The sequence below is a fragment of the Watersipora subatra genome, chromosome 10 (genome assembly GCF_963576615.1).
Source record: "Watersipora subatra chromosome 10, tzWatSuba1.1, whole genome shotgun sequence".
In the NCBI taxonomy this organism is placed as follows: Eukaryota; Metazoa; Bryozoa; class Gymnolaemata; order Cheilostomatida; family Watersiporidae; genus Watersipora; species Watersipora subatra.
The window spans coordinates 51355054-51383033 of record NC_088717.1 but is presented as its reverse complement, the minus strand read 5'-3'; the positions used below and the strand labels follow the sequence as shown (position 1 = coordinate 51383033).

Sequence of the window (27980 nt, the reverse complement as noted above, 5' to 3'; positions counted from 1 at the left end):
CCTGTAATGTCTATAACTGATTCCTTTTTACACATAGCCTAGTGAGATATGTTGCAGAAGTAGTCCAACGAGAGTGCAATCTGATAGATAGATCTGTTTATAGTATAAGCTAGTAGCTGTATCATCACTTAAAGAAAAGCCTACACAAAATTGTAGTAGATTTTATCGGAAAGTATAAGCATTTTTCTATATTTGCGATTATTTTTTTATGTTTGACATGGTCTGATTACCAGGATGTTTTAAGATTTAAATCGACAAAGTTTGATCGCGGCTAAAACGCTCACAAGAAACATACGCGCTGAAATGACATCACTAGTTAGTTGACGTTCTTGTTATTAATACCTACTATTGCATTCAAGTTGCAGAGTTACGCGTCTCCACTCTGTCGGTCTTTTAGCCAAGGTGCAACCATATGCGTCGTAATAGCGCTTTTGCTCAAACCTGAGCGTTTTGACTGAAATCAAACTTTGTTGATTTTAATCTTGAAACATCCTGGCTTTTAAATCACCTCAACTACCAAAAACAATTGTAAATAGTAGAAGACTACTGATACTTTCTGATAAACTCTTATAAAACTTGGCGTAAGTTCCTATTTAAAGCATAATGAAATGATGGGTGTAGTTTATCATTCAGTAAAATGCTGACAATGGAGTACAGGCTATCGTGTGTTTAACCAGAAAAACATGTTAATGTTAATGACATAACCGTTAATGTACCACTTTGACAAGAATAGATGCTAAAAAAGAGAATATAATTAACAAATTATTGTTTTCAGTTAAACTTGCAAAAACTTTCTTATGACTAGAAGCATAAAGGAAAATCTGTCAGCAAACTGCTGTGTGGTGTGCGAGCATGCCTGCCTTTGTTATTATTCTACCAAGTGCTTTATAGTTGCTACATGGAATGAGATTGTTACTAAAAAGCTATTTCAAAGCTTGCTCTTATCTCGCTATAGAACAGTTATGGATGTTTTATTGTTGAAACATAAATTTGTTAAGAAGCAAACTAGATAGGCCTACTTCACTGAGGGTGATGCAAAAAAAAAAACTTTTTTCTGGAACATTCCAGAAACAAACAATTTCCTTGTCTGACCTCAAATACATGTAGGTTCACATCTAATGGGCCATTCTATGTATGTAAGAGAAAAAGGTAGTACAGACCATGAATCTTCAGTTTATGAGGTATTCTTATTGATGACTACGTTACATTCTTTACAATAAACTCAATGACAGCAAATAATAAAAGTAGTAATACTGTGGGATTACTATAGAATATGTGTATTGACTAATACCGCCTAACACATATAACTCAACTAACCCTGTCGCTTCTTCAACCCACTTAACAATATTAATGGCTCATGCCTTGGAACATTATAATAATTAGTGGCTCGGCCAAAGGTCTGCTAGTTGGCAATGTTTTGTAGCATTAGTAGCAAAAATCACTGTTCTGTAACTACTCTAGTCTCCTATTATATATAGATATATAAACTAGGTGAAAACCTTGCGTTGCACTAGTAATATAAACAACTTATAAGCACCAGATTACTTTACCTACTACACTGCTGCAACTGTTTATAAATTGTTTTTATTACTCCGTGAACACACCGAGAACTCATGTGGTAAGACCGGCTGGTAATCATTATGTGTGACCGCAACTCGTTATGTGTATTTTAGCTAATATAATGATAAATAGAAAGCTTGATGGTGTAGTCTAATGGAGAAGCTTGAGAACTCCAGGACTGGAGAATCCAGGATTGAATCTTCTGCAAAGCAGACATTTTGTTATGAAAATTTTCTTGTTATAACTAAAGATAAAATCACATTTATATATCTAGACTATCTGTGCTTGCCAGCATTGTGGGTATTTAAATTTAGCTTATAAACATTGAGAAGTAATGAGAGTTGCTTGCCACTTGCTTATAGCCTGGCACATCGCCAATGGAAAATTTAAGTAAGCTTACTCATGATAGCTAGGACTTCTAGAGACGGTACGCCATGATGCAAATACAGCAACATATATGGCATAGCTGGATTATCAATTCTCGGTGGCCGAATTCGGTACGGCGCTGGACAGGCAAATGGTAGACTCCGAGATCAAATCTTCTTCGGTAATGGATTCCTTATTCCAAAATTTTAATAATAGCTTTAGCTGGACATACTGAAAACAGAAAACAGACTTTGAGATGTAAATATATATATATATATATATATATATATATATATATATATATATATATATATGTCAAGCTATAGTTGTAGAAACAAAAACACCACATCGGCACTCCAGTTCTACTGACAGGCAATGTATCTACTGCCTGGCCTGCTTGCCATACCACGAAATAGTTGTGAACACTTTATTACATCTGCCAAACTTTAGTGTTGATTGATTATAATACCTACTCTTTATTTTTTACCTAGCAAATTCAGCTAGCTTCAGCTGGAACTAATTTCCTAGAAAAAAGTTTTTTGAGAAAATTATGTGTTTAGACTACCTACAAATGCTATAAATGCATGTCCCGTAAAACCTGTAATTAAACGCCATAGCACTCTACTTTTCAACTTTTTCTCTATAGTGGCGACCAGTTGGAGGTGGCGTTCAAATAGTGGCTGGCGGTGTAGTTTTCAAATGGTTCGTTAGAATTTCGGAAAGATAAACTTAGCCCATTAAAATACCCCATTTACAGACGTAGCGAGTGCCGCCTATATTTTGTGCACTTTTTCCGGTAGAGCAATATTAAGCTTTTTAGTCCCAATAAATCTGCTAAATCATCTCCAAATTTTTAATGATCTCTTAATAAATATTCATTGAAGACCGAGAAATATATCTACCAATTGATATCTATTGCATTCAATTAACCTGCGATTATATTATAGCTTGTATCCTAGTTTGCAATTCTTTGAGCTTTCAAATCAACATTTAACTCTAAATTTAAAAACGGATTTTTATTTTGTACCTACATGTACATTTAAAAATGTTGCATAGAAACTCACTGCACTTATCGATATATTTGCTACAGTTTGCAACCAACATAGCCTTTTATGTGCAGTAGAAGAAGAATTACGAGTGCTGATCAATTGTAAGATCAGACTACTGCAATGATGATATTAAGTAATATAAAGATAACCTATCAACTGCTTCAAAGATATATTAATGAACAAGTGACATAAACAAACCATACTAATATTACATGCAGAAACAAAAATTAACGTCTTAAAATAAAGATATTTGCATCATTTGCTCAGATAGTTATGTTCTGATTGTTACTTTCGATGGAACGAACATCTTCTGGGGGACCATTATCTTTCACAATGTTTTCTAGCCTCAACTCTTTTTCTGTCCTGTATAACTAGTCAATATTAGCAACCAAACAATTTTTTTGCAAAGCGAAACTTTTGTTCGTTGCATTTAGCACAAATTTAAATTCAACAAGCAAGCGTTTTGCTTGCTAAGTGTAACCTCTGTATCATCACAAACTTGTACACCTTTTCTAGATACATGTACTTCATAGTATCAAGACCGCGTTAAACAAAGAATTATTATTTGCCTGAAACAGCTATTAATTATTTTTATGTTTTGCTTTCAAAGCTATAATGAAAAAAGCAAAAAGCTTTGGAGTTGGGCAACAAGAAAATTAATTGTTGTTAATGTAAAAGATTCATTATTAATACAATTTTGTGGGAATTTTTTAGCTGATCCACTAATATAATGGGTTCATAAAGATCAAAGATTGCCAAAGTGGCGTTCAAATAGAGAGTGGTGTTCTATATTTCAACCCTTTTCTCAAAGTGGCGGTCAAATAGAGATGGTGTTCAATTAAAGGTTTTACGGTATAAATAGCGTAAACTTAGTTAAAATCATAGCACACAAAAATAAACAAACACCTTCATTTAAAAGTTAGATTGGTGAAAGTTGTATATGTTGATTAAAATAATTTTTTTGTGCAAAAAAATTTTTAATCTTTTTGCAATATCGAGCATTCATCTAGTATTGCATAATTATAGCTGAATTAATATTGCTTATTTTTCAATTTACAGATTTTAGCCCTCCTACTGGCAGCACTGGCCTTATTTGATTTTGGATTCTCTGTGGCAGTCAGGTTTTACAACAAAGATTGGACAAGTCCTCTGTATATCTCTCCTGCTGCTTACGTTTCTGCAATGCTAGAGCTTGTGACTATGGTAGGACATGCATATGTACCTTGCTATATACGAGCTATATAGCTCGTATAGCTGTTCTGATTTGTGGTTTATGTACAAAGCCTTAAAATATTCAATACATACCAAGAAACACAAACGAATGGTTATCTGTGGTTAAAGCTTTGGAACGTTTCTTTCATAGAAGTTATCTTCTAAAGAAAGCAGTTTTCAAGCATACAGTTAGAAAGTATCAGGCATAAGCAAGGTTTACGTACTTCAAAAAGATTTTGTGTAAAATATGCATTCAGCCATTAGCCTAAGTAATAAACTGTATCACACATTAAGCAGTTAAGATGGAAAGATCTTAAAATGGATTAGACAACTTGCACTTATATTACTGTTCGTATAACCTACAATCTCTGTAAGGTAAATTTTCTTGGAACGAATTATTTACGTTGTGGGCGCATCTACTGTACATGTCTTTGTGTACTGTAAAACTGAATTTTGCACCTACGTGCATCCTAGATCATATGTTTGATAACTGCTATATTCCTTAACTCTCACAAGGTACGCACACAGTGCTGATTTGTTTGCAGTCAGCAGCTGCCATGCTGATCCAGTGGTACAGGCTGAGAGGAAAGTTTACCAGCGGAGTCTTGTGGTGCTACTGGCTTCTCTGGTGTATTGGCTCTTTCATTCCATTCTACTCTAAAATAGTACACTTTGTCAATGTAAGTCTTTTTCTTCAACCCCATTTTAGTTAGCATAAATATGTGAATTAGTTTTTATTTCATTATAATTTCAATGTGCCAGTAGGTAAATCTAGGCTCTATTTAATAACTGTTCTTTTAGCTTCTAAAAGGCCTTTGCAAACCATTGTAGAGTTCCACTGCGAATAACTACAAATACTTATTTGTGATTAAGGTTTAAACTTTTGTTGAGCGGATTAAAATGTACATAAATTTTCCACTAATTTTCATTGTATATCAACATTTTAGAACTCTAAAACTTAATGGTTTTGTAGAAAATAACAATCAAATTCCCAGCAGCTAAATAAATATTTAGCTCTGAGTAGGCTTCAAGAGTGCTCCGTGTGTTTATAAACGTTAAACATAAAGAGCTGCTAGTCGGCGAGTCTTTGTGTTATAGTGGCTCCCTGTAAGTTGGTTCACACTATATTACCAAATGTCAATGTTAACTCCACAATACTTCGGTGATTGTCTTTGATAACAATGTTCACACTGTTACAAACACGTCTCTGTTTACATGAGCAAATAGTTGGCAGCATTCTTTTTTATACAATTTGCTTGTGGATACGGTGAAATACTAGTTCCGCAGCAACTGTCATTAAGGAAAACATAGACCAAGCTATATAAAACAGCCAATCTTCATCGCCAAAGTGATGTGCAATGCACAGGCTGTCATGGATGTTCGACAAACCATCAGTAAAATTAAGCAGCTGCCATTTTTCCCAATGTATCCCTGTTGCCACGGCGATCTCATCAGTTTGCGGTGGTGCACATAGTCGACGAATAATTGCAAAGAAGACTAGGGCGACATCATGCTATGCAGTCTGAACCAGCCTTTAGTTGTCTTATCGTCATGCTCAAGCTAGCAAATTCTATAAATATTCAACTTGAAGTATCCTGGATAGTTACAGTAAGTCTGGTTTTAATTATTGCATGGCCTGATTGAATTAACTACATGCGGTGCTTATTAAAATATGTACAGATGTTACTGTATTGTAGGGAAACAAGCAGGAGGTTTGAACATAACATACTAGTTGTAGCTCTTGAATGTCAGCATTGCACTGATAAACATATTTGATGTTAAGCATTAAATTTTATCAGAATTTTGTATAAGAATTATATCAAGTTTAATTATTATTTCCTATAGTTTTTACCATGTTTATCTGTGCATCTGTTACATTTTTGTAGATTGGCAGGGTTGATGACATTCCAGGATTTACAACTAAAGTGCTTTATTTTGTCCTCTGCCTTCTTCAGTTCATTCTTGCATCCATTTCAGATGCTGATATAATAACAAGGAAAAAGTTTGAGGTTGGTGGTAGACCAAGACCAAATATTTCATGATAGTATATACACTGTTTTATTTCAAAATAATATCAGGTAGCAGAATGCAGTAACCATTTCATTAAGTATGCAAGTACTAGCTGAAATATTTGTTTATCTGCCATGAAACATGAGAAATTACACGCATGGCCAGTTATGATTTATCACATTTTTTAAATGCTTTTTGCCAATTGATCAATTTTAAAACTCACAAATCAACTGACTGCATTGGTTCAACCATTTATCAAGATGGCGGCTAATTTCCAGCTTTAGCTGTTAAAGTGTTGCTTCAGTGTAAGCTGTATAGTGTCTGTTTGTTAACCACTCATCCCTGTACTGTCCTTCCTCTAGTTTTACGCATATATTTCAGAGCATTTGCCCAGAGCATATCTGCTCATTTCCAGCTTTCCTAACCTTTTCTTGGTTTACAAGAACAGTGGCTACTGGCTACAAAAAGGAGTTAACTAGAGACGATCTTTGGGATCTTGGACCATACAACTCTAGCGGAGAGTACATACCTCCGTTTGAAACTGATTGGGATCAAGCTGTTGCAAAATGGAGGCGAGAGTAAGTTACCATCGACCACCCAAGAAGCATGAATCGCTAGCCTTATAAAACTATTCTATTAGAAAAGTCTACATTATTTTGTCAATCTGTTACAGGAAATCAAAGAATTGTGGTCACTCCATGAACATTACAGAAAAAACCGAGTCGGATCCTCTCATAGCAACTTCTAGAAAGACTAAAGAACCACCATTATCATTACTCCGAGTTATATTGAAGCATCACGGTGCCACAATACTCATAGTAAGTGTATTGTGCTGAGGGTTTGTATTCTTTTAGTATTGAGTTTTAACGGAAGTTTAGTTAACTGAAATTGTTTTCAAATCTTTAGTGAATGCCAAATCATTGGTCTAAAGTTAATAAAGTGTATGCTAGAAAACTTTTAACTAATTGACCTCAAATGTGCTGCTTCAAGTTGATCTTAATGTCAATTTATTGACTAGATTTATACATTCAAACCTCATATTAGCATACTAACCCTTCAACATATGAAAGGTTTTGGCACATATAGGATATTTTTGCATACAATGTGCAAGGTTTCATGAAGCAATTTACAGTAAACCTTCCCACAATGTAAATAAACCGATCCAGGAACATTTACAATATAGGAATTTTACACTATTTGAACCGTAAAATTCATGTAAACTGCCTAATTCATTGTAATCTTTTTCTAAACTCACCCTATGTGCCCCTTCAAAAAAAGAAGTGTAACCATTTTAATTTGATAGCTGTACAGTAACTAATATAATTGGTTTTTTTCAACAATTTTTCTTTTTTTTTTCTTTCTAATAGTTCAAGATAACAATAATTTTATGATAAGCTAAGGGAAGTTTCAATGTCAATTTACACCATTTTTCTATTTTTATGTTACAGTAAGGTCTGTTTTGCAAAGAACAAAATAATAAAAAGTATTTTATACCTTTAAAATGAAGTAAAATAAAAATATATTATTTCTATGATACGCCGCATTTTTATGATAACTAGATGCAAAAACTTTACATTAATTATTTTCGGTAATTGGAATTTACATTAAAGAAATTTTACGTAACATGAGCGTAAACTGTAATTTATAAATAAGCGCATATGTACATTGTTCTCCTCTCCATTGTTCGTTTCTTCAAAGTTTATATGGTATTAAGCAGTACGTCGTACATGTCCTTGAAACATTCAGCCATGTCCTTCATAAGTGGCTTTCAAGTGTTGAATCTCAAGAAGAATAATAACATGTGTGGTATAAGTAATAAAATGAACCAAAACAATGCTTTCCAAAGAATTAAAGCAGGAACTTATTGAACATATAAACAAACATAATGTAATCACCATAGATGTAGTAAACCCTAGATATGCGAATAATCAAAATAAGTGAGGCTTATAAATAGCATGACGCAACGTCATGGTGATGTGTAGAGTGAATCAGCTGATCTATGAATTCCTATTGGCTTAAAACTAAAACCTGCACAATTATTCCAGTTTGTGCATCTGAGACTGCATATTTTATTGGAAATGTATAAAACTGACTTTGGATGAGAAAGACAAGAATCTTACACACATGGTAATGGATAATACCAATGATTTAGAAGCTCCTATATCATTGATAATACAAAGAGTGACCAAATAGAAATTAAACTAATAACGAACTAATGAATCAAATGAGATTTAGAAGCAGTTAAGATGGACCCCTTTATTAAACACCCATTAGACATGACTGAAAATAACTGGACGAGATAGCTTTTGTCTAAGGTTGGTTGAACTAGATTCTTGCTTTGAAGCGGCGTAGTGTATTCTGATTTTAATATAGCAATTTACTATAGCTTTGAGTAGACTGTTGGCATGCACTGTGCATGTAAAACCTTGATTGAGGTCATGTAATAGGGCATATGTTATTGTCTGTGATGTCACTTGTTTAAAAGCTCTCTGTATGATACCATAGCTATCCATGTGTGACCGTAAGCACTTTTCTGCAGCAATACATATTCGACCTATCAATTTATTCGACCTATCATTCCTCGTATGTTTTTAACTGAGATTAGGGTTATGTCATCACTACTTCTACTTCCCACTACTTCTACATCAGTCAAGAACTTCATACAGTCATCACATTTGAGTTAGAAAAAATTCCTCATCACCGAACTCCTCATCTTCACCTTCCTCAGCTTTTGTCTCTTCCTTCTTCTTTCTAGCCAAAGAATGTAGCAGGAGTTGGCCAGTTTTTTTAGCCCAGCACACATCCAGATCAATACAGTTAGCATTGGGACTTGGTGTGATATCTGCTTTTATGAGCAGTGCTCGAAGTGCAGATCTAAAGCACTGCACATCCGGGTTATTGTTATAGCCACCCTACCCTACCTTTTCCACGATAGATCGTAGAGTGGAAAACAGTGTCTCAATCTGATCCTGGTTAGGAAGTAGTTGATGTAAGGGTAGTTACTGAAAAGATATTGAGCAATGTCATGTACAGATTTGGCTGCTGATTCAAAACCAATGATGAAGGTTTTCCTACTATTTTCCACTAGCAGCTTTCCGTTTGATGTCTTTAACTGGCATAGATAATATAGCTTATGATATTGTTGAGAACTTCTTGTTTTGAGTTCAAGTTGTCTTGTGATGGGCAGTTCAGGATATACCTGGTGTGTTATAGTCTCTTCTGATGACATCTCACTAAGAATTTGGTCTTATTGTCATGTTTATGAGTATGACAAGCATGCTTTCACTACTAAACTCATTGCTCAATTGAAGGCTCTGACGCTGTGATGCACATCACTGCGACGTAACGTTGTAAAAACAACAGCCAATTATATGCCTCACTTTTGCTCCACTATAATGATAGCTATTCCCCAATCTAGGGTTTACTATATCTATGGTAATCACTTTCTTGAAATCTTAAAACCATTTAGTCATAATTATGGCAAGGAAAAGAATGTGATTAAAAAAGCTTGAATGAAATAAAAGTAGAGAGGCTGGATATGATATTTGAAGATAAAATATAAATGTTAAAATACTAAGGTATGAGTATAAATGCTAATTGAAATTTTGCATTGACTGATTTAGTCTAATTTCATATCTCTAGTGCTGTCTTTACCTATGCCTTGTTTTTATTCTGTTTTGCCAAAGTTGTTCCTCAGATTTCTGTATTCAATGTAGAGACACAGTGGCAATAAAAATATTATCTCACTAGTTATTACTTCTTTTATTTTGTCATTCAAGTAAAATTGAATTGATTTATGTTATTGGCATATTTTTACATAACGTAGGCTATTAGTTTTAATAGTACATGTATATTTTATTACCTGAGGTATTTACCATTAAGGTTTCGGGTTGCAAATTACGGGTATATAGCAAGGGTATTTTTTCAACATATATGTATGGATTTGAAACGCTATGCAAAATTTGAAACGCATTAAATGTTTATGTCAAGGTTTTACTCTATGTAGAGGTTTTTGACTGCATGTCAAAGTCTGACTAAATGTGGAGGTTTGACTGCATGCAGAGGTTTGACTGTATGTAAAGGTTTGACTGTATGCAGAGGTTTACTTTATTTAGCGGTTTGATTGTATGTAGAGGTTTGAGTTTATGTCAAGCTGTGACTGTATGAGTTTATTAGGTAAACCTTCACACAAATCTAAAATTATTTTATGGTCGCAATTGATTAGCCAAAAATCTCAGTTTCAAATTTTGTGCCAAAGCTATTATACGTGGTATGATAGTTCAACTACTATTATTGTTTAGTGTTTGTTGACTTTTAAATCTATTAAAACCACCTGATTTAATGTTTTTATAACAAAGATTTCTCTGTCGTTCTGTTTTTTCAGTCGGTTCCGCCAACCAACAAGCTTTTTTATTAATTGTAGCTGTCTGAATTGTTTGCACAAACATCTGCAATAATTCCATACCGGTATATATGTTTTTACAGTCTCTATTTTACTAATTTGTTCAATAGTTTAACATTGCAGTGATGACTGTGTCACTTTTAAAGGTTTGTTCATTTTATTTTTTGTTACCCAAGACTAGTGCCAAACCTGATCAATTTTTTTAATTTTTACTGCTTTATTAACTAAAGCTTTGAATAAACAATGCTTTTAAAGTAAAACGACAAACCGAATTGCTGTGGAGACCGCAGCAACAAACACTTGGCTAAATTACTATGCACGCAGCACACCTAAAGTTTACAAACTAAAAACACAAACAAAAGTTCAAGTAACTTTTACTATACACAACGCACACTATTCACCGATATTCGTAGACTCACCAGCATGATCAATGTTTATTTTGTTTTTACCAAGATGAATATTCCTGGACTGACACAAAAGATACTGGTTGTAAAAAAGTTTGTTTTAATCACAGTGGTGTATAATATCAATATTAACATTATTTGTTGCTGTTCAATATTGAGTATATTACCTGTTGTCAGGATTATTACCATTTTTTTCTTATTTATGAGTGACGACTCATACTGCCTTTGAAACAATGATTTAATTCGCTTGTTAGTCTACCAATGACTGACTACGCTTGATCGCTAATTTTCATGCCAGTTTTTATTAACGTCCATAATTAACGTAATTTTTCCGCTTTGACTAATAAACAAAGCCTAGTTTTAAATAAGTCTTGAAACAGTTTAAGTAAAAAATGTATATTTCATTTGTTGTAGGCTTTGACTAGCAAGACAGCTTACGACTTGATTCAATTTGTATGTCCATTTTTACAAAGGTATGAAGTTTAACATTTAATCTGCTTTTTAATTCAACTCGATCTTTAAATGCTTTGTTTGAGTCTTGAAGCAACAAAGTTTATATTGTATTACACAGCCAGCTGATGAACTTGGTAATGACAAGGACAGATGAACATGTGCCGGGTACAACTGTCGCTCCAGCATGGCAGGGTTACCTGTTGACTGTCTTGCTCATCACCACTCAAATCATAATGAGTATTTTATTCCAGCACATGTGGTATGGCAGCATGGTCGCTGGGTTTCGCATACGAGCATCAATTATAGCTATTTTGTATAAAAAGGCAAGTTATGTTTCTTATTAAATATTTTGAGTTCACTTATTAGACTTTGCTCGTAATTAAAAATACAAGCATCCATTGAATGGCCCACTAAATAACTTTAATATTTATACAGGCTTTAAAACTAGGAGCAGAGGCTAAAGAGAAGGCTAGTACAAGTGAAATAGTAAACCTCATGGCAATAGACGGTCAGCGAATGCAGGATGTGTTTTCGTAAGTTTACTGTTTGTGAGAATTACAATGCTAGACTGTCATCATCTTCCTTACTATATGCAGTAAAACCTTTTAGAGGTTTACCTATCAATAGTATCCCTGCCAATTTTTAGATAGCATTTTATAGATTAGCATTTTGAGATACATAGCTCACAAATACATCTCTATCAAAATACTTTAAAGTCTCAAGATGTTCAGCTAGCACAAATATCTCTACAAACAGTTCTACCAGTGCTCGAGTACATAATTACATAAAACAGTACATTACGCACACTATAGCACATATTACATTTTGTTTTTATTATAGTTTTAATACTGCAAAATCTTTTTTACAATACCTTTGATATGATTGTTAAGAAACCTTTGTAGCATTTATTATACTACTGAAGTTAAACTGATTTCCCTAAGCAATTATTTCTTTTATCCCAAAACCTCTAGTCAACTTTTTGTTTTTACTTGCACACTCTAGTTTTGCACTTTTTCAATATTTCATTTAAAACATTGCGTTTTTATTAAAGTTAAACAAAACTATTCCGTGAGACGCTGCAATGTTCTTACTTTATATAATACTACTTTATTTTATTGTAGAGAGCTGTGGGTACTACCATCATCTCCGATTTCTCTAGTCGTCTGCCTCTGGCAGCTATACATCAACGTTGGCCCAAGCGTTTTTCTAGGTTTCGGACTCATGATTCTGACCATACCTATAAATGGAATCATTGCAGCTCACCAGAAGGCTATACAAGTCAAACAGATGAGACTGAAAGACACCAGGATAATGATGACCAATGAAGTGCTGAGTGGCATAAAAGTAAGCAAAGTGGAACTTAGAAGGATGACAACTCCTATAGAGGAGAAAAACAAATTAGCTATTTCATCAATTATCCATATATATATTTTTTTTTAAGTTTGTTATCGTTGTGTATGCCTAGCTATAGCTATTAAAATCTTCGAATGAAGAACCCGTAAAGCAGGAAATTTGATCTCGGAACCTCCCGTTCGCCAGCCCAAAACCTTACTAACTAAACCACAGAACTTAATAGATTAAAAATGCTAGGCGATATATGTCTGTATATGCGAACAAATACACTGCCGCATTCCGTCACGATTCAAAGTCATGAAAAGCGTAGCTCTTATTAGTAAGCTTACTCAGATTAATCATTGGCAATGTACCAAGCTAATAGCAAGTGGCAGGCACTTCTCATTACCTCTCATCGTTTATAAGCTGATTGTTAATACACGGGCAACGCTGGGTAGCACAGCTAGTACCATCTATATTGATAAATTTAATTTTGTTGCATGTTTGAGTGTGCATGTGTCAGCAGCTGCCTGTTCGTCTGCATGAATGCTATGCATTTCTATGTTTTTTTTCTGATTTTGTCCAAACTTCACACATATATGTTCCATGCTTTTCACAAAATTACTAAAATATTTGGCTTGTAAACTTTATCTGGTTACAGAGAACCAGCCTCCTTTAACACTCATCAGCAAGCTCTCGGATTTAAAATAAAAACAATTTAGCATTGACTTAGAAATATTATTGCCATAGCAATAGCATCGCCATAGCAATAGAATCACCATATCGATAACATCGCCATAGCAATTGCATTGCTGAACTTATTGCTAACCTGTATGCCTTTCATTTCTCACCAACTTTAAACTTACCAAATTTGTAGTAGGCTATTTATTTATCGTAAAGCAACAAACATCGTTGACGAACGTATAGTGGTGTTTTTATTGGGAAATCTTTAAAGGTGATATACAGACAAACTTTGTTTTTTAACCATAATCTATTCTGAGGCATATCACATCTTGAATTCATGTTTCAAAATCATATTTGGTCTAGATCAGAAACATTCAGTGGCCAAAGTATGACTGCTCTACAGACCCTTATCAATATGTAATTAGTTGGTGAATAACAAAGCTGTCATCTTTAAACCTGAGCTCTTGGCTTCAAGTGACTGTATTGCAACACTGGCAATAGGTAATTTACAATAACGATTCACAGTTAAAAAACTATGAATTTTGTGAACTAAAATTGGCTTCATTTTAATAAGTGATGCACAATAGCTATTCACAGTCCAAAAACTCGAAGAGTTTTTTGGACTGTGAATAGCTCCAAAAAAAACTCTTCGCGTTTTTTACTGTATAAAGTAGCAAAAAACTCTTTGAGTTTTTTGCTACTTTATACAGCATGGCCATTATTGCAGTTATACAGAAAGTTTATGTAAACAAAATTAAAAGTAAAAATAAACTTGAGCCAATATTTTCTTTTAATATACAATACTTTGATTGGCTTTTTCAGGTGATTAAGCTGTACGCATGGGAGCCATCATTTGAAGAAAAGATTTCCGCTATTCGTGCTGAAGAAATGAAGAATATATCAGTGTACTGGAGGGCTCTGATTGCCCAATATGCTATTATAACCAGTGCACTCAACACAGTGAGTTTTAGTAAAAGAAGGCTTATCATCGCTTATCATCTTTGTTTGGTGCACTTTTCAACAAGTAGATAGAGCAGTAATTTCTCACATGCCAGTAGCATATGACAACATGGCTTCCCACACATCAGTAGCATATGACAACATGGTTTCTCACACGTCAGTAGCATATGACAACATCGTTTCTTGCATGTCAGTAGCATATGACAACATGGTGTCCCACGTGTCAATAGCATATGGTAACATGGTTTCTCACATGTCAGTAGCATATGACAACACGGCTTCCCACACGTCAGTAGCATATGACAACATCGTTTCCTGCATGTCAGTAGCATATGACAACATGGTTTCTCACATGTCAGTAGCATATGACAACATGGTTTCCCACATGTCAGTAGCATATGGTAACATGGTTTCTCACATGTCAGTAGCATATGGTAACATGGTTTCTCACACGTCAGTAGCATCTGACAACATTGTTTCCTGCATGGCAGTAGCATATGACAACATGGTTTCTCACATGTCAGTAGCATGTGACAACATGGTTTCTCACATGTCAGTAGCACATGGTAACATGGTTTCTCACACGTCAGTAGCATATGGTAACATGGTTTCTCACACGTCAGTAGCATATGGTAACATGGTTTCCCACATGTCAGTAGCATATGACAACATGGTTTTTCTCTCTCCTTGTTACTCTTTTTTTTATCCTGTCATGCCTCTTTTTTCTTACCCTTCTTTTGAGTGCCTGTTTTTCGGTTTTGTTCTGTTCCTGTTTCTCATTTTCTTTTTCTTTGTTCTTTCGTTCCTCTTACTATTTGGCTCTTTTTTCTTATTGTCAACTTGCCTTTGTGCTCTTTCCTTTTTGCCTTCTCATTTTCAATTTCTTTTTGTCCTCTGATTCTTCTTTGACTCTTTTTGCTTGCTTTTTTATCGTTACTTCTCTTTTTTTTTCTTTACTACTGTTTCTTTCTGTTTCACTTTTTTTTTGTTCCCTTTTTTTTTCTTCATTGTCTTCCTTTTTCCTTTGTTCTAGCTATGTAGTTAGTCTAAACTAGTATAACTGATGGTTTATTGGCCTGCTAAAAACAAACTTTTCAGTTTCGTCACTAATTGCATGAGTTCATTTGCTGGTTTACTGGTTATCACTGTTACCATCTGTGAACATTGATTAATACAATAATTTGTTTAGAGCTCGTCTGTCTCAATTGAACATTGAAGGTATCGTCTGAAATGCTGAATTTTTACTGGATTGTACAGTTTTACATTTGTATTTATGTACAAATGTGTACAATATTTTTAACAAGAGAATTTTTCTCTGCGAACCAAGGTGGAGTATTAAATCAAGTTATTAGTTTATGTAAGTCATGCTTATTCGAACTTCATCTTTTTTTCATATGCTTTTGTGTGAGTTGATAGGTTGGTATACTAGCATGCGCAAAATGAGAACAATTTTTGAAGTACATTCTGTTTGAGTTTGATATATGAGTTCCACTAATTAGGTCTATCAAGTGCACTAGTTTAATACTGAGTTAGTAAATCTTAAGAACTCTAAGCAACTTAAAGAAATGCTCCTCAACCGAAGCACTGCTTCTAGGTTTGGTTGAGAAAATTAACAATTACTTTTTTAGGTGATTGGAATGATATTCACTATTTACGTGTTTACTGAAGAGGAACACATTCTTACGCCAACGGCGGCGTACGTGACGCTGTCACTTTTTAACATTCTACGAGCTGCTTTATTAAACATACCTGCTGCGTTGTCTGCAACAGCCATGGTTAGTACTTGCTCAGAGCTGTTAAACATTTCAGATCATTTAATTGTAATATTTAAGCATCTTTCTGTACTGTTGCTTGAGTTTTATTGAATTTGAAAACAGATAATCGAAATGTATGTACTAGCTAGAACAAGTTTTCGACATTCGCATACCTTTATTGATTTGCCACTTGTTCTTCTTTGGTCTACGATTGCAAACCTTGAAGCTTCTTTTTTAGAGTTCGATTGTACATTTATTAACTTTACTATGGAATTATTTTTAGGCTTCTGCTTCTTTGAACAGGATTGTGAATTTTCTCAAAAATTCTGACTTGGCAGAAAATAGTGTGGAAAATGATGGAAGCCTAAAAGGTAAAATTTCTTCACCATCAGTAAAAATGAGTGCTACTCACTTCATTAACATGAATAAAGCTTTGGGATTGGTGGTGAGGTCTTATTTGGGGTTACAAATGACAAAGATTTCCCTTTTTTTTACTGTAATGTGTAAATCATCTTGCTTATACTGAAACTTTTAAAAAAGAGTATGGCTGTTCAATTGCTAAGATAATAGTTGCTAGAGCATCTTATTGCTGTTAGGCTACAAGTTTATCAAGATTTTAGGAGCTGGCTGAATTATGGGGTCATTTTTGCTCACTGCCAGGAAATAAACAGCCTAATTACACATTGCTGAAGCAAGGTTTTCGTAACTTTCTTTATACTGCAACTTAGTTTGTTATGAACTTTCTCATCAGGAGTGCCACCACAAACTCTCAGAGTATGTCCTTTCATTGTTAGATTTTACTTGGCACTGTGATAGTCGTGGAGACTTTTGTTCATAGGTGAGGGTGTGAAAATCATTAATGGCACATTTTCTTGGAGTCCAGAATCACAAATAGTTTTGCGGAATGTCAATTTTGAAGTACCCACTGGGTCCCTAACGGCGGTTGTTGGCCAAGTCGGATCTGGCAAATCATCGCTTCTGTCAGCCTGTCTCGGTGATATGTACAAGTGCTCTGGAAAGGTCATTTCTCAGGTATTGCAATTTGACTAAATTTTTAAAAAACAGTCTGAATAAATTAGTTTAACAAAAAAGTGTCATTTAGATGGTTTTGATTCGCCATTAACTGTTTTAACATTTTATTTGTAGGGCTCTGTAGCCTTTGTGGCTCAACAAGCATGGGTTCAAAATGGAACTGTCCGAGAAAATATCACATTTGGGAAGAAATTCGATCAAAAAAAGTATGACCAAATTATTAAAGCTGTAGCCCTTGCAGCAGATTTTAGTATACTAAAAGATGGAGATCAGACACTAATTGGTGAAAAGGTCAGTTGCATTATTTCAGTTGTAATCAATTTTTTTAAATTGCTTTTACCAATTTTAGCCAGCATTATTTGCTCCCAAACCTACCTAAACTTTTTGATCCAAATTGCAAATATATTTTTAAATATTTTGTTTCAGGGTATAAACTTGTCTGGGGGACAAAAGCAGAGAGTCAGTTTAGCCAGAGCCTGTTACAGCGAGTCTGATTTGTACCTTTTTGATGATCCTCTAAGTGCTGTCGACGCTCATGTCGGGAAACATATATTTGAGCAAGTGATCGGACATAATGGTTTGCTGAAGGTCAAGTATTCAATCTTTACTCTGCCTAAAAATCAAATTTCTTTCATGTCAAAAGAAACTGTACTAGATGTCCCGGCTAGACAAGGTTGCATTAGTACATTTATTTAAATAACCAAGTTGAATTTTTTGTTCGACTAATTGCACTCACATGTACTTTGAAAGCTGAGTTTGTTATAAAATTCATCATAAGCTAATATATATTGAAGATATCTATTTAGTGGTACGACTAGGTTTGGTGGCTGTATAGAAAAGTAAGTCATCTTACTTTCTCTATGTGCTATACCATCTTATATTCTTTGCTTGTCGAAACATTGAAGGTTGCTATATTGCAACCATGCAATTTTGATTGACATCACAAGTAAGAGCTAAGATCACTCTACTCTGGTAAAAAATTGTGAGAGTTACTGAAATGTTGGACACCCAACTTAGCATCTGCTTCTTCATGTGAAAGTATTGATCTAACACCAATCATAATTATGGTCAAATTGTATGTTTTAGGAGAAGACAAGAGTACTTGTTACTCATGGTCTTCAGTGGTTACCAGAAGTAGACAGAATATTTGTTCTTACCAATGGCAGAATTACTGAAACTGGTTCATACGACACACTTCTTGCTCAGAAAGGAGCATTTGCTCAACTTATTGATGAATATGCGCAGTCAAGTAATTGTTTTCATATCTATTTAAAAATGACAAAAACTTGGTAGTGATTGGACACAAAGGATTGACATTTCTTACACAAACTCTGTTTCAAACTGTTCCAGCTGTAGATGAAGAGTCAGATGAAGAAACTGAGCCATATAAAATGCAGATCCATGGCTTTAATGAAGATTGTTCCAGGTCAGCTAGTAAACTGTGTTTATTTTAATAGCTTTGAACAGCTGGTTTCTAATGTAACTTGTAGTATTTCAAATGTATAATTGAAATAATTGTAAATTCACGGTATTAGCTTAGCGTACTTTAATAAGTGATTTGAGTAAGTTAGAGCCTCCTTTTAGAATTTCAATTTACAAGACGTTTTGACAAACTTTAAAATCAGTATAATTAAATGTTGAAGCTTTAAAACAAATTTGTACACAAATTTAAGTACTAGCAAAAGTTTTAAACGCTATTAAACTAATTTTGTGATATAAAAAGCAGCTGTCTTGATGAGTTAACACTGCTATTTTACTGCGAATCCCATCTCAGGATAAAAAAAGGACAAGGACAGGTGTCAGGACAAGGACAAGTTGTCACTTACTTTTGTAAGTGACACCTTGTTGCAATAAAACAGATTGATTATCAAAAAACTAAACAGTGTCTATTTAGCTGTGAAAATTATCCACTAATGTGTTATTTTTTGAGTTGCAGAGAGGAGCATTCAACATCACTCATTCTAAGCAGTGTCTTTTCATCATATGCGCAATCTGCTGCAAAGGGTAAAGAAGGTCTAGCTAGTGTACGCCTTGAGAACTTAGCGTCTGGTCAGGTAAATTGTTATCGCTGGCTTCATCTCTGTCCTAAGATTTCTTTCTGATTTTTCAACTTTTTGAACTAAATATATGTGCTATTCAGGTAAATTATAAGCTTCATCACACGAGGTTAAGAAAGCTTGCTTGACTAGAAGAATTAAATTGAGTCTACAGGAGGCTACGCCTCATAATAGTGCGCTGCAAATTTTGAGTTTATTTATGAATTTGTTAGCCTCTAACTACCCTACAGGATGAATTTATTCACGGAGTTATATTTCGCGAAAATTGTCTTTTCATGCATATTCGCGGATGAATTTAATCGCGGCTGAAAACTGCCACTCTCTAGAAAAAGTTAACTCTATTGTGGCTAGTAATAGATATTCCTACGCATGCGCACACCGCGTGTTCCGGTTTATATTTAGCTTACAACTTTGAGGTGATCATGCTATTCTACGGTAAACAATTTTTGCTGCGTCCAGAGGTTTTCACGAATATTCATCGCTTTGGAGGCCTTTGATAAGCAAACAACTTGTGGTAAGTAATGAGTTTTTTACATTTATTAAATTAGTTAAATTTTACTTTGGTTCTTCGGTAAAACGCAATACTAATTTTTTTCCGTCCCTACTGCTTCATTATTTGTTTTAGTGTGAGAGAGAGATTTTTCATCATGCACCGAAGAACAATGATTGCAAGGGTGGTAGATGTCATTCTTAGAAGATCACCAATCATTCAGGGAGGTCTGGAAATTGAGGTTGAAGTGACCGCAGCTACTTACGAGAAGAATATATCTGTTTTTAAAAAAGGAACGAAAACGCCTTTACGAGCACAAATCTTTGACCAACCGGCAGAACTTTGCAATAGTAAGCCACGAGGAGAGTTCTGATGATAACTTCCTTACCAGCCATGTAGTAGCGAGAGAATCGCCTTCAACACATACCCAAGACAGTGACAGAGCTGCTATTACCAAAATAACTAGTCAGAAAGCACCATTACACGCTAGTATTCACATATCAAGAGTACCAGTTTAATTTTATTGCTAGACAACCGCCATATGGACTAAACTGTTTATATTTACTCCATTCATCGTTTGTAAAATTTTATTTGTATTTGAAATATTTTATTTGTACACTCAAGTTCGTAATAAATTATAATACATCTATACATGAAATAAAATATATAATTTAATCATGTTTGCTACAGCGATATCAAGGAATTGTTGTCGATGAAGGGGTCTAGGTTGACTGGTTGCCTTTGCCAATATTCCTGCCTTGACGAATATTATTACTACTTGTCTCTAGTTTTCATAGTCAATCTGCAGTAAACACGAAAAAGAAAAAATATTAACGAGTGTTGAGGACGTACAAAAACAATAGCTGAAGTATTTGATGAAAGCGATCAGTTTTTAAACAAAAGAATTAACTAATGCAGTTGATTATGAAAAAACGTATCTGTACTGCAAATCAAATACATACCATAATGTCCAGATCAGAATCATGATCGTCCTTGACTTCGGTATTAGAGATTGATGGAGTTGATTCTAATGTAAAAAGACTAGGAGAGCTTTTTTGCTATGCTGAAGCCATGCCGAATAACTTGTAAAAACTTTGAATAATTTTGCAAAGTTTGACGCAATGGCAATAAAGCTCGAAGCCTGGCGATGATTTTAAAGAAGTTTCGGAACTCGGCTACGTTTAGTACTTCTGCCTCGCGGCTATTTTCGCGATGACGCCATTCTGCATATCTTGTGACAACCTCGAATAATTTTGTAAATAAATGTGATGCATTGCCAATGGTGTTAGCTCAAAGCTCAGGCAATGATTTTAAAAATGTTTTGGAACTCAATTACATTTAGTATTTACATTAAAAACTAGGCTAGCGACTAGTTTTAAATTTGATGCAGCAGTTATTCTCTCTTGTGATTAAAAATAGAACTAATTGTTCACTGAATTTAATAATTCGCGGGATTGACTGTTCGCGAAATCGCGAATTTTTATGACCAATGAATATTTTCATCCTGTAGGGTATGTCATAGATGTACAGGGGCTTCCATTCTAGCTCATTGCTTATGTCGAGAAAAATGTCACCCAACTTCTTTCTTAAAAGATAACAACATATACTACTATCCTTTTGGCAAACAATGCAACTATTTGGCTTGGCGTGTATTAAACTTATTCATTTTTCTTCCATGGAACACAAGCAGTAAAGTTTTTAGCCAAGTCTAGACAAATATTGGTTGTCATACACACATTCTCTTACGCTAAATTGCTGCAAAAATGCTAGCGAGCAGTTTAATTATTAACAAAAATTCATTTTACTCTTTTAACAGTTGACGTCTGCTGTCTACAAGTTTTACGGAAAAGCTATCGGAAGCTTCTGGAATGTAGTAACAGTATTGATGATGCTGTTCTATGTTCTTTCAACTGCTGGTGCGAATGTATGGCTCAGCATGTGGACAGATGATGAAATCTTTTTTCAAGTTTCTAGAAAGGACAATAAGGAAGAGCAATGGGCGACCACGGTATACTACCTTTTAATCTATTGGCTGATGGTATTCATGCAATGTGAGTATTTGAACCAGCTTATTTCACTAGCTATTTGTCTCAGGGTTGGTCACATTTTTATGAAGTTCAGACAATGCATGAACTTTTTCATTACCAAATTAATTTTTGTATTTGGCCGTAACTAAATAGTTAGTAAAACGAAATATTTAAAATTAGCGCATATAAGTTGTCCTAACTTAAGACCCACAATATTTATAAAAAAAGATTTTGATACTAACTTGACTATCATAATATTTTACATCAGCTGATGCCATAAAATATACTAAAGATGTGTTGCAGAATGAGCTTGAACACATTTTTGACTCCCCACCACTACTACCATGAGTAACAAGTTAACAAGTTAGTAACACATAACATAATACGAGTCAGATAAGTTTTCACTATTTCTATTGTTTATGGTATTATTACTGCTAAAAATTAAATACTGACCGTCCCTAAAATTATTGCTCAACAGATAGTCATCAGAAGTTTATTGACATACAATTTGTTAAGCCCTGTAACTGCAGTGCATCTGACAGAGCTGGTTATTGCAAAGAAAAAATTGCAATAAAAAATGAAATACTGTATGTACTCAAATATAAGTCGAGTTTTTGGACGACGATTTCAAGGTAAAACTTTTGCGTTGACTTGTAAAAGAGTAATGCTTATGGAAATGTGGCTGCGGAGTCAAATAGAATGTGAATATGAAAAGAAAACTTTGTTATTGTACACGAAATATGCACATCTTAGTATGAAGCCATAATCAACACCCATAATAATGGTGCTTCATTGTATAAATGTTAAAGTTGTTTCACAGAATTGAGGGTATCAATTATAAGTGAAAGTATGGCATATCTTACTTAGTAAAAAATTTTACCACAGTGCTTTCAATCATAACGTAGCATCCGACATTGTTTTGCTGTACTACGATCAGCCGGTTGTAAATTTCACAAGTGATATACTAGTATGTATTTGGAAAAACGTTAAACGAAACTTTACAACTGCAAATTCTGAAAACGCCTGGCTCTACAGATATTTGCTTTTTGTTTGTTTACTGGGTACGCAGTAGCAAACAAGTAATTGAGAAAAAGCAAAGCTTAACTTGTATTTTGTCATGCAGTCATTGCACAAATAATACCGTAAGCGAGTCGACCCAAACCTCATTTAAAACATGCTAAAGAACTATATTTATTGTATCGAATAAATTAGATTAAATCAAGAAAGTTGTATTTTTATTTCAGATAGCAAAAATTGATTCTGATTGGATACAACTATTCCAGAACATTATGAAATAACGGGCTCAACTTTCACATGAGTAATACCTATAATCATGCAGTTTTTGTATTAAAAATATTATGAAATTGTTTGTGATCGACGTATACATGAGTATATACGGTATGTGCAAAATGAATTTAAGCTCAGCCTGGGCTGTAAACATGTTTTTATTGGCTTGATGCATAATGTAACACACGTAATGTTTCCGCTATAAAAGTCTGTTTGATTTCTATAAGCTGAGTTGACAAAAGTTAGTTGTCGCAGTGGTAAACTGCAAAGAGTGAATCATAAGTCAAAATAACAATAAATTTGAAACACATGCAAGACAATTTCTCTAAATAAAGAAGCATCTGGCATTTGTTTCAAATTTTAAGATGAACTTCCACAATTTTTTTCTAGATTTTATCAGAAAAGGCCGGTATTTCTCTATCATTTGTGGCTGTATTTGATGTTTGAGGTGATCTGATTGCTAGAATGCTTCTAGATTAAAATTGATACAACTTGATAGCGATTAAAACCCCCAGATCAATCAAAATGTAATTATGACATTTGTAATTGTAAAGAGGCTGACAGAATAAAGACGTGTAATGCTGCAACTTGAACACAATAGCCGATATCAACTATAGCAACGATAGCAATTAGTGACATCATTTTGGCACTTTATTTTCTTCTGAGCTTTTTAACCATAATCAAGTTTTATTGATTTTAATCTTGAATCGATGTTAATCTAGAAATGTCTTGACAGTCAAGTCATCTCAAACAACAACAAAGAATTGGAAATAATAGAAAAATATTTTCTGATAAAATCTACAAAAAAGTTGTGTAAGTTCATTTTTAAATGACCTATTTTCTTTGATGTGAGGGGAAGAACTTTCATAACAAATATTTTAATTCAGAGGTGTAATTAATCTTAGAGTGATCTAGCTATATCAGAAGTTTACAATAATAATTAATTGTTAATAGCAATAAGTAATCTAGTTCTAGTAAATAAATGGTAGAATTTTTTTTTCAATCAGTGGCGTCTGTCTACAGCAACCTTTTTATCTAGCCTCTTTATTACTGCATGTTGGTTGTCTACTTCTTATAAACTGTTTCCTGGGTCAACAAATAGCGAACACAAGCCATCTGCTAGTAAATACGCATGTAGAGCAACATTGGCTCAAAACGTTGTTTAAGCAAAGATGCTAAAAGCTTTTCAGAGCTGAAAACTTAAAAGCATCTCAAAGCTGTTGAAGTTTCTGACTTTTTTCAGCATTAGCATTCATGTGTGAAACGGCAGCACTTGCCTACTGCTCTATATCAGCCTCCAAATTTCTACATAAAGCAATTCTCAAAAGGATTCTGAGACTTGAAATGGCCTTCTTTGATACGAGACCATTAGGGCAGATCCTAAACCGATTCTCCAAAGATATTGACATCATTGGTAAGCTTCCAGTAACATATTTATTAGAGGCTAGACAAACTTATTTATTGAGTTAGACAAATTGAAACAGTGTAGGAGGTTAGAAAGGCTAGCACTGGAACTGTGAATACCCAAGCAAGAGGCCATCCTTGGAAGAGTTACAATAAACCAACGTTTCCTAGTTGTTCCTCATTTTTTATAATTACATGTATCATGTAGAATGAGGAGCTTTGAACTTGAAAGATAAGTTTTCCCATTGGCTAATTTATTTTAGTTAGAACATCAACCTCGGCATACAATCACCTAGACATTAATTTTTCAACCAACAGAGAAAGATTCGAACAAATATTTGTTTCAAAATGTAAAGTTGTATTAGTACATAGATATCTAAAATTTCTCAAAACAAAGTTCTGCAAGAAACAGTGAAAAAAGAAACACATTAAAATGAAACCGTAAAAGTAATAAAGCGGTATGTAGGTTGAGCTAGTTTAAAGAAAACTTATAGTAGGTTAGAACAAGTTATGCGCTAGAGCATGCACTTTTTGCAGATGTTTCAAATGTAAAGAAATGATTAGAATATTTTCATCGATTATTACCCTATCAATTTAGCGGTCTTCTTTTAGTTTGAACTGCTACATTTTTTAAATAGTTATAAATAATTTATTTGTTTTGACAGCGGAGCGCTATAAGTTGACATATTTAGCATTGATTTTCAGTTGTTTTAGAGCTGAAAAAAGATGAGCAGAACACAGTACATCCATAAAAAACTTTATGCTTAAACATTTAATGGGTTTGGCGCACAAAGCAAACATCGAAACAGATTAATTTTGCATGCCAAGTTCTTGTATGCAATAAAAGTTGTGTTATTACTTTTTACAAATATTATAAAACTAATAGGCTATACTAATAAATAGTAAGGGCAATTAAAAATTCTCTAAAGAAAAACTAAACATTGATAAAAATCAAACAGACTCTTATTTGATTAAGGATTAAGACTTATTTTATAGATTTAGCTAATAGCCAAACTCTATTAATCTAATAATAATATTAATAATGGTAACAATAATAATAATGTCACCTTACCCTTGCTAAAGTATTTAACCTATGACCCCATCTAACCTTTAACTTACTAAAACTGCTGTAAGCTGTTTAACCCTTCAAAATTTGATTATAGACACTTAACCCTTTGAGAGCCATTTTCAGACTTCTGCAAAAATACTTACGCTACGCGAGGGCAATTCTCACAATTTTTCGAACCTGCAGGCCTCAGAATCTATAAAAGTTTACACCTGCTAAATGAGCATAATATTCTTACAGAATATCTACAAACCTGGTATATTCACATTAGTAATGTATTTATATTTCCTATGAAGCAGTTTGTAACAGTTAAGAACCGAATTTAATGAATAGTGGTAACAGAAATGGATAACGGAAAAATAGTACACACTTCATTTCAATGTTGCAAATGATTTCTAAATATTTGTCAAGACCTTCACAGCTTCATGAAAACTTGCTTAACTCAAATTCCATCACACTATAAACCTATGCATTTATAAATATTAAATGAAAACGCTACAATTGTTGATAATTACTGATCACACCAATAGAAAATATGTCTTAAGAAAGTAAATGATACGAAACCTTTTGTCTCTATAAACAAGACTTTCTACGCTTTTTATGGTGTTTTTTGTCTAACTTTGTTACAATGTGTTGTACCTTAAATTTGAAATTTTTTTTTATTTGAGAGCTTGTTTTCATTCATTTTAGGAGGCTTCTGCTATCGATAATTATATTTTTTATGATAGAAATTCATGTGTTACTCATTCTTACATTTTGTTGGAACTTCACTTCCTGTTTGTTTTATATTCATATTGCATTATATAACTCTGCATTAACTTATTCAAGTTTTTCCAAACTGCTTTCATGTTATCTTAACACTTCTAGCAGCAAAATAAAGCAGCCAGCATGTATGCAATATAAAATGGAGCCCAGACAGTTGTATTCTTATTTTTATTAAAAAAAACAAAGCTTTTTGTATTTGGCACCATCAAGTTTGCTATAAGGTCACCCATGATAGGTACTACTAATTATATTCTGATGTTAAAAGAGCCATAATAATATATTTTTAATTTGGGCTACATAAAACATGTAATAACAGAGCAAAAGCCAAAAAGAAATGTCGCATTTTTGAGTGAAAAAATACCGCGCTGAAGCACCCAGCTCAATGAGTAATGCTGCAGTTAGAGTGTTGATAACACAAGTGTGTAGCTAGCCCAAGGCAAAATTTCTTTTAGTTGGTATTTGGTTGCTCGAATATGTCATCCGAGCAACCAAATACCTCGAATATGTCATTTTCTCATAGGTACATGTACCTATGAGGTTTTTAGTAGCTCACAAGGAAGGAACAGGAAAGCTTAACTTTTTTTGCTTTTCAAATTTTTTCCTAACTTAATAACAGTAAAGAAGTATATACCTTTCCACTGCAGCTAGAATTAAATATCACTATCTATTTGCAGTCAACTACCATTTTCTCAGAATTAGATAGCTAAGAAAGTTATTTCAAAAGGAAAAAAAAGGCTTGCCACCAGCCTTTCTAATTAATTGTTTCTTATTCATGTATTTCAAAGCAACTTCTTAGACTATAAAATTTTGTATACATATATATATATACTAAATTGGTGTTTAGTTTGATCAATGTAATTCTCAAAAGAATCTTAGAGACTTTTGGTTGTGTTTGTAGATAACAGCCTCGGTCTCATGTACCTCAAGGTCTTGTATGCTGTGTCAGCTATTGTATCAGCCGTAGTTACCATCATGTATGGCACACCAATCTTCTTCCTGTTCCTCGCACCTTTTGGTCTTTGCTACTATTTCATCTATGTAAGTCGCTTGTACTAATAGATGTGTTGATGAGAATCAACCGCAAATTGTAGTAGGCTAGAAGCATTGTTTTAATTTTTTTTGCCGATTTGCTACTCATGGTAAAATTATGCGTAGAACTAATTGCTTTAGAAAAAATATTTTGGTGTAAAAAGTGCTGTTAGGTGAGCCTTGCATGCTAGTATTGCTCATAAGAAGTCTATCTTGTCTTTTATTCTATTATTAGAGCCTCAGCGATGAGTTTGTATGTACAAGACAATTTGAAGTGATCGAAATTTTTCACTACTATAGTATAACAAACTCCCTGGGGTTTTACTCACAACTTTCATCTCCAAGCTCTCAACGAAAAAAGCACATTTTAGAGGTGTTTTTGGTGGCCAGACACTCTGGAGTATTTTTATAAAAAGGAGTATGTTTTTTAGCTTGGTGCAGTGAATAGGGGCCAAACCTGTATCATTGAGTTCTACACAGTGAAAAGGGGATTCATGAGCCAAAGAAGGGGGCAATTAGTCTGTGGTGATAAAGTGATAAGGGGTAGTTTTTTTATTTACATGTATGTGTAAGTCAGGAGAAAGGGTGCATTTTATAACATCTCAGACTAGCCCTTGGGAATAAATAGAAGAGAGTG

General features: G+C 33.9%; 1 protein-coding gene across 4 annotated transcripts in view; it reads left to right on the top strand.

The window, feature by feature from the left end:
* Positions 1-27980, top strand: part of LOC137405804 (multidrug resistance-associated protein 1-like) — a 98763-nt gene that overhangs the window by 5622 nt on the left and 65161 nt on the right. For 2 of the 4 annotated variants that reach the window (XR_010979810.1, XM_068092212.1), the window contains exons 3-22: positions 4035-4178; positions 4733-4867; positions 6074-6196; positions 6579-6775; positions 6871-7015; positions 11418-11476; positions 11575-11779; positions 11892-11989; positions 12578-12800; positions 14295-14432; positions 16061-16207; positions 16470-16557; positions 17025-17218; positions 17333-17806; positions 18305-18467; positions 18569-18644; positions 19155-19272; positions 21582-21816; positions 24323-24493; positions 27213-27352. Coding sequence is in view for 3 of the 4 variants with exons in the window: in XM_068092212.1 (XP_067948313.1) it covers positions 4035-4178; positions 4733-4867; positions 6074-6196; positions 6579-6775; positions 6871-7015; positions 11418-11476; positions 11575-11779; positions 11892-11989; positions 12578-12800; positions 14295-14432; positions 16061-16207; positions 16470-16557; positions 17025-17218; positions 17333-17806; positions 18305-18467; positions 18569-18644; positions 19155-19272; positions 21582-21816; positions 24323-24493; positions 27213-27352 (3273 nt within the window). In the remaining variant the exon portion in view is untranslated. Of the gene's footprint in view, positions 1-4034; positions 4179-4732; positions 4868-6073; positions 6197-6578; positions 6776-6870; positions 7016-11417; positions 11477-11574; positions 11780-11891; positions 11990-12577; positions 12810-14294; positions 14433-16060; positions 16208-16469; positions 16558-17024; positions 17219-17332; positions 17807-18304; positions 18468-18568; positions 18645-19154; positions 19273-21581; positions 21817-24322; positions 24494-27212; positions 27353-27980 lie in introns of all 4 variants that reach the window. The other 2 variants (XM_068092214.1, XM_068092213.1) reach the window with 2 other exon arrangements.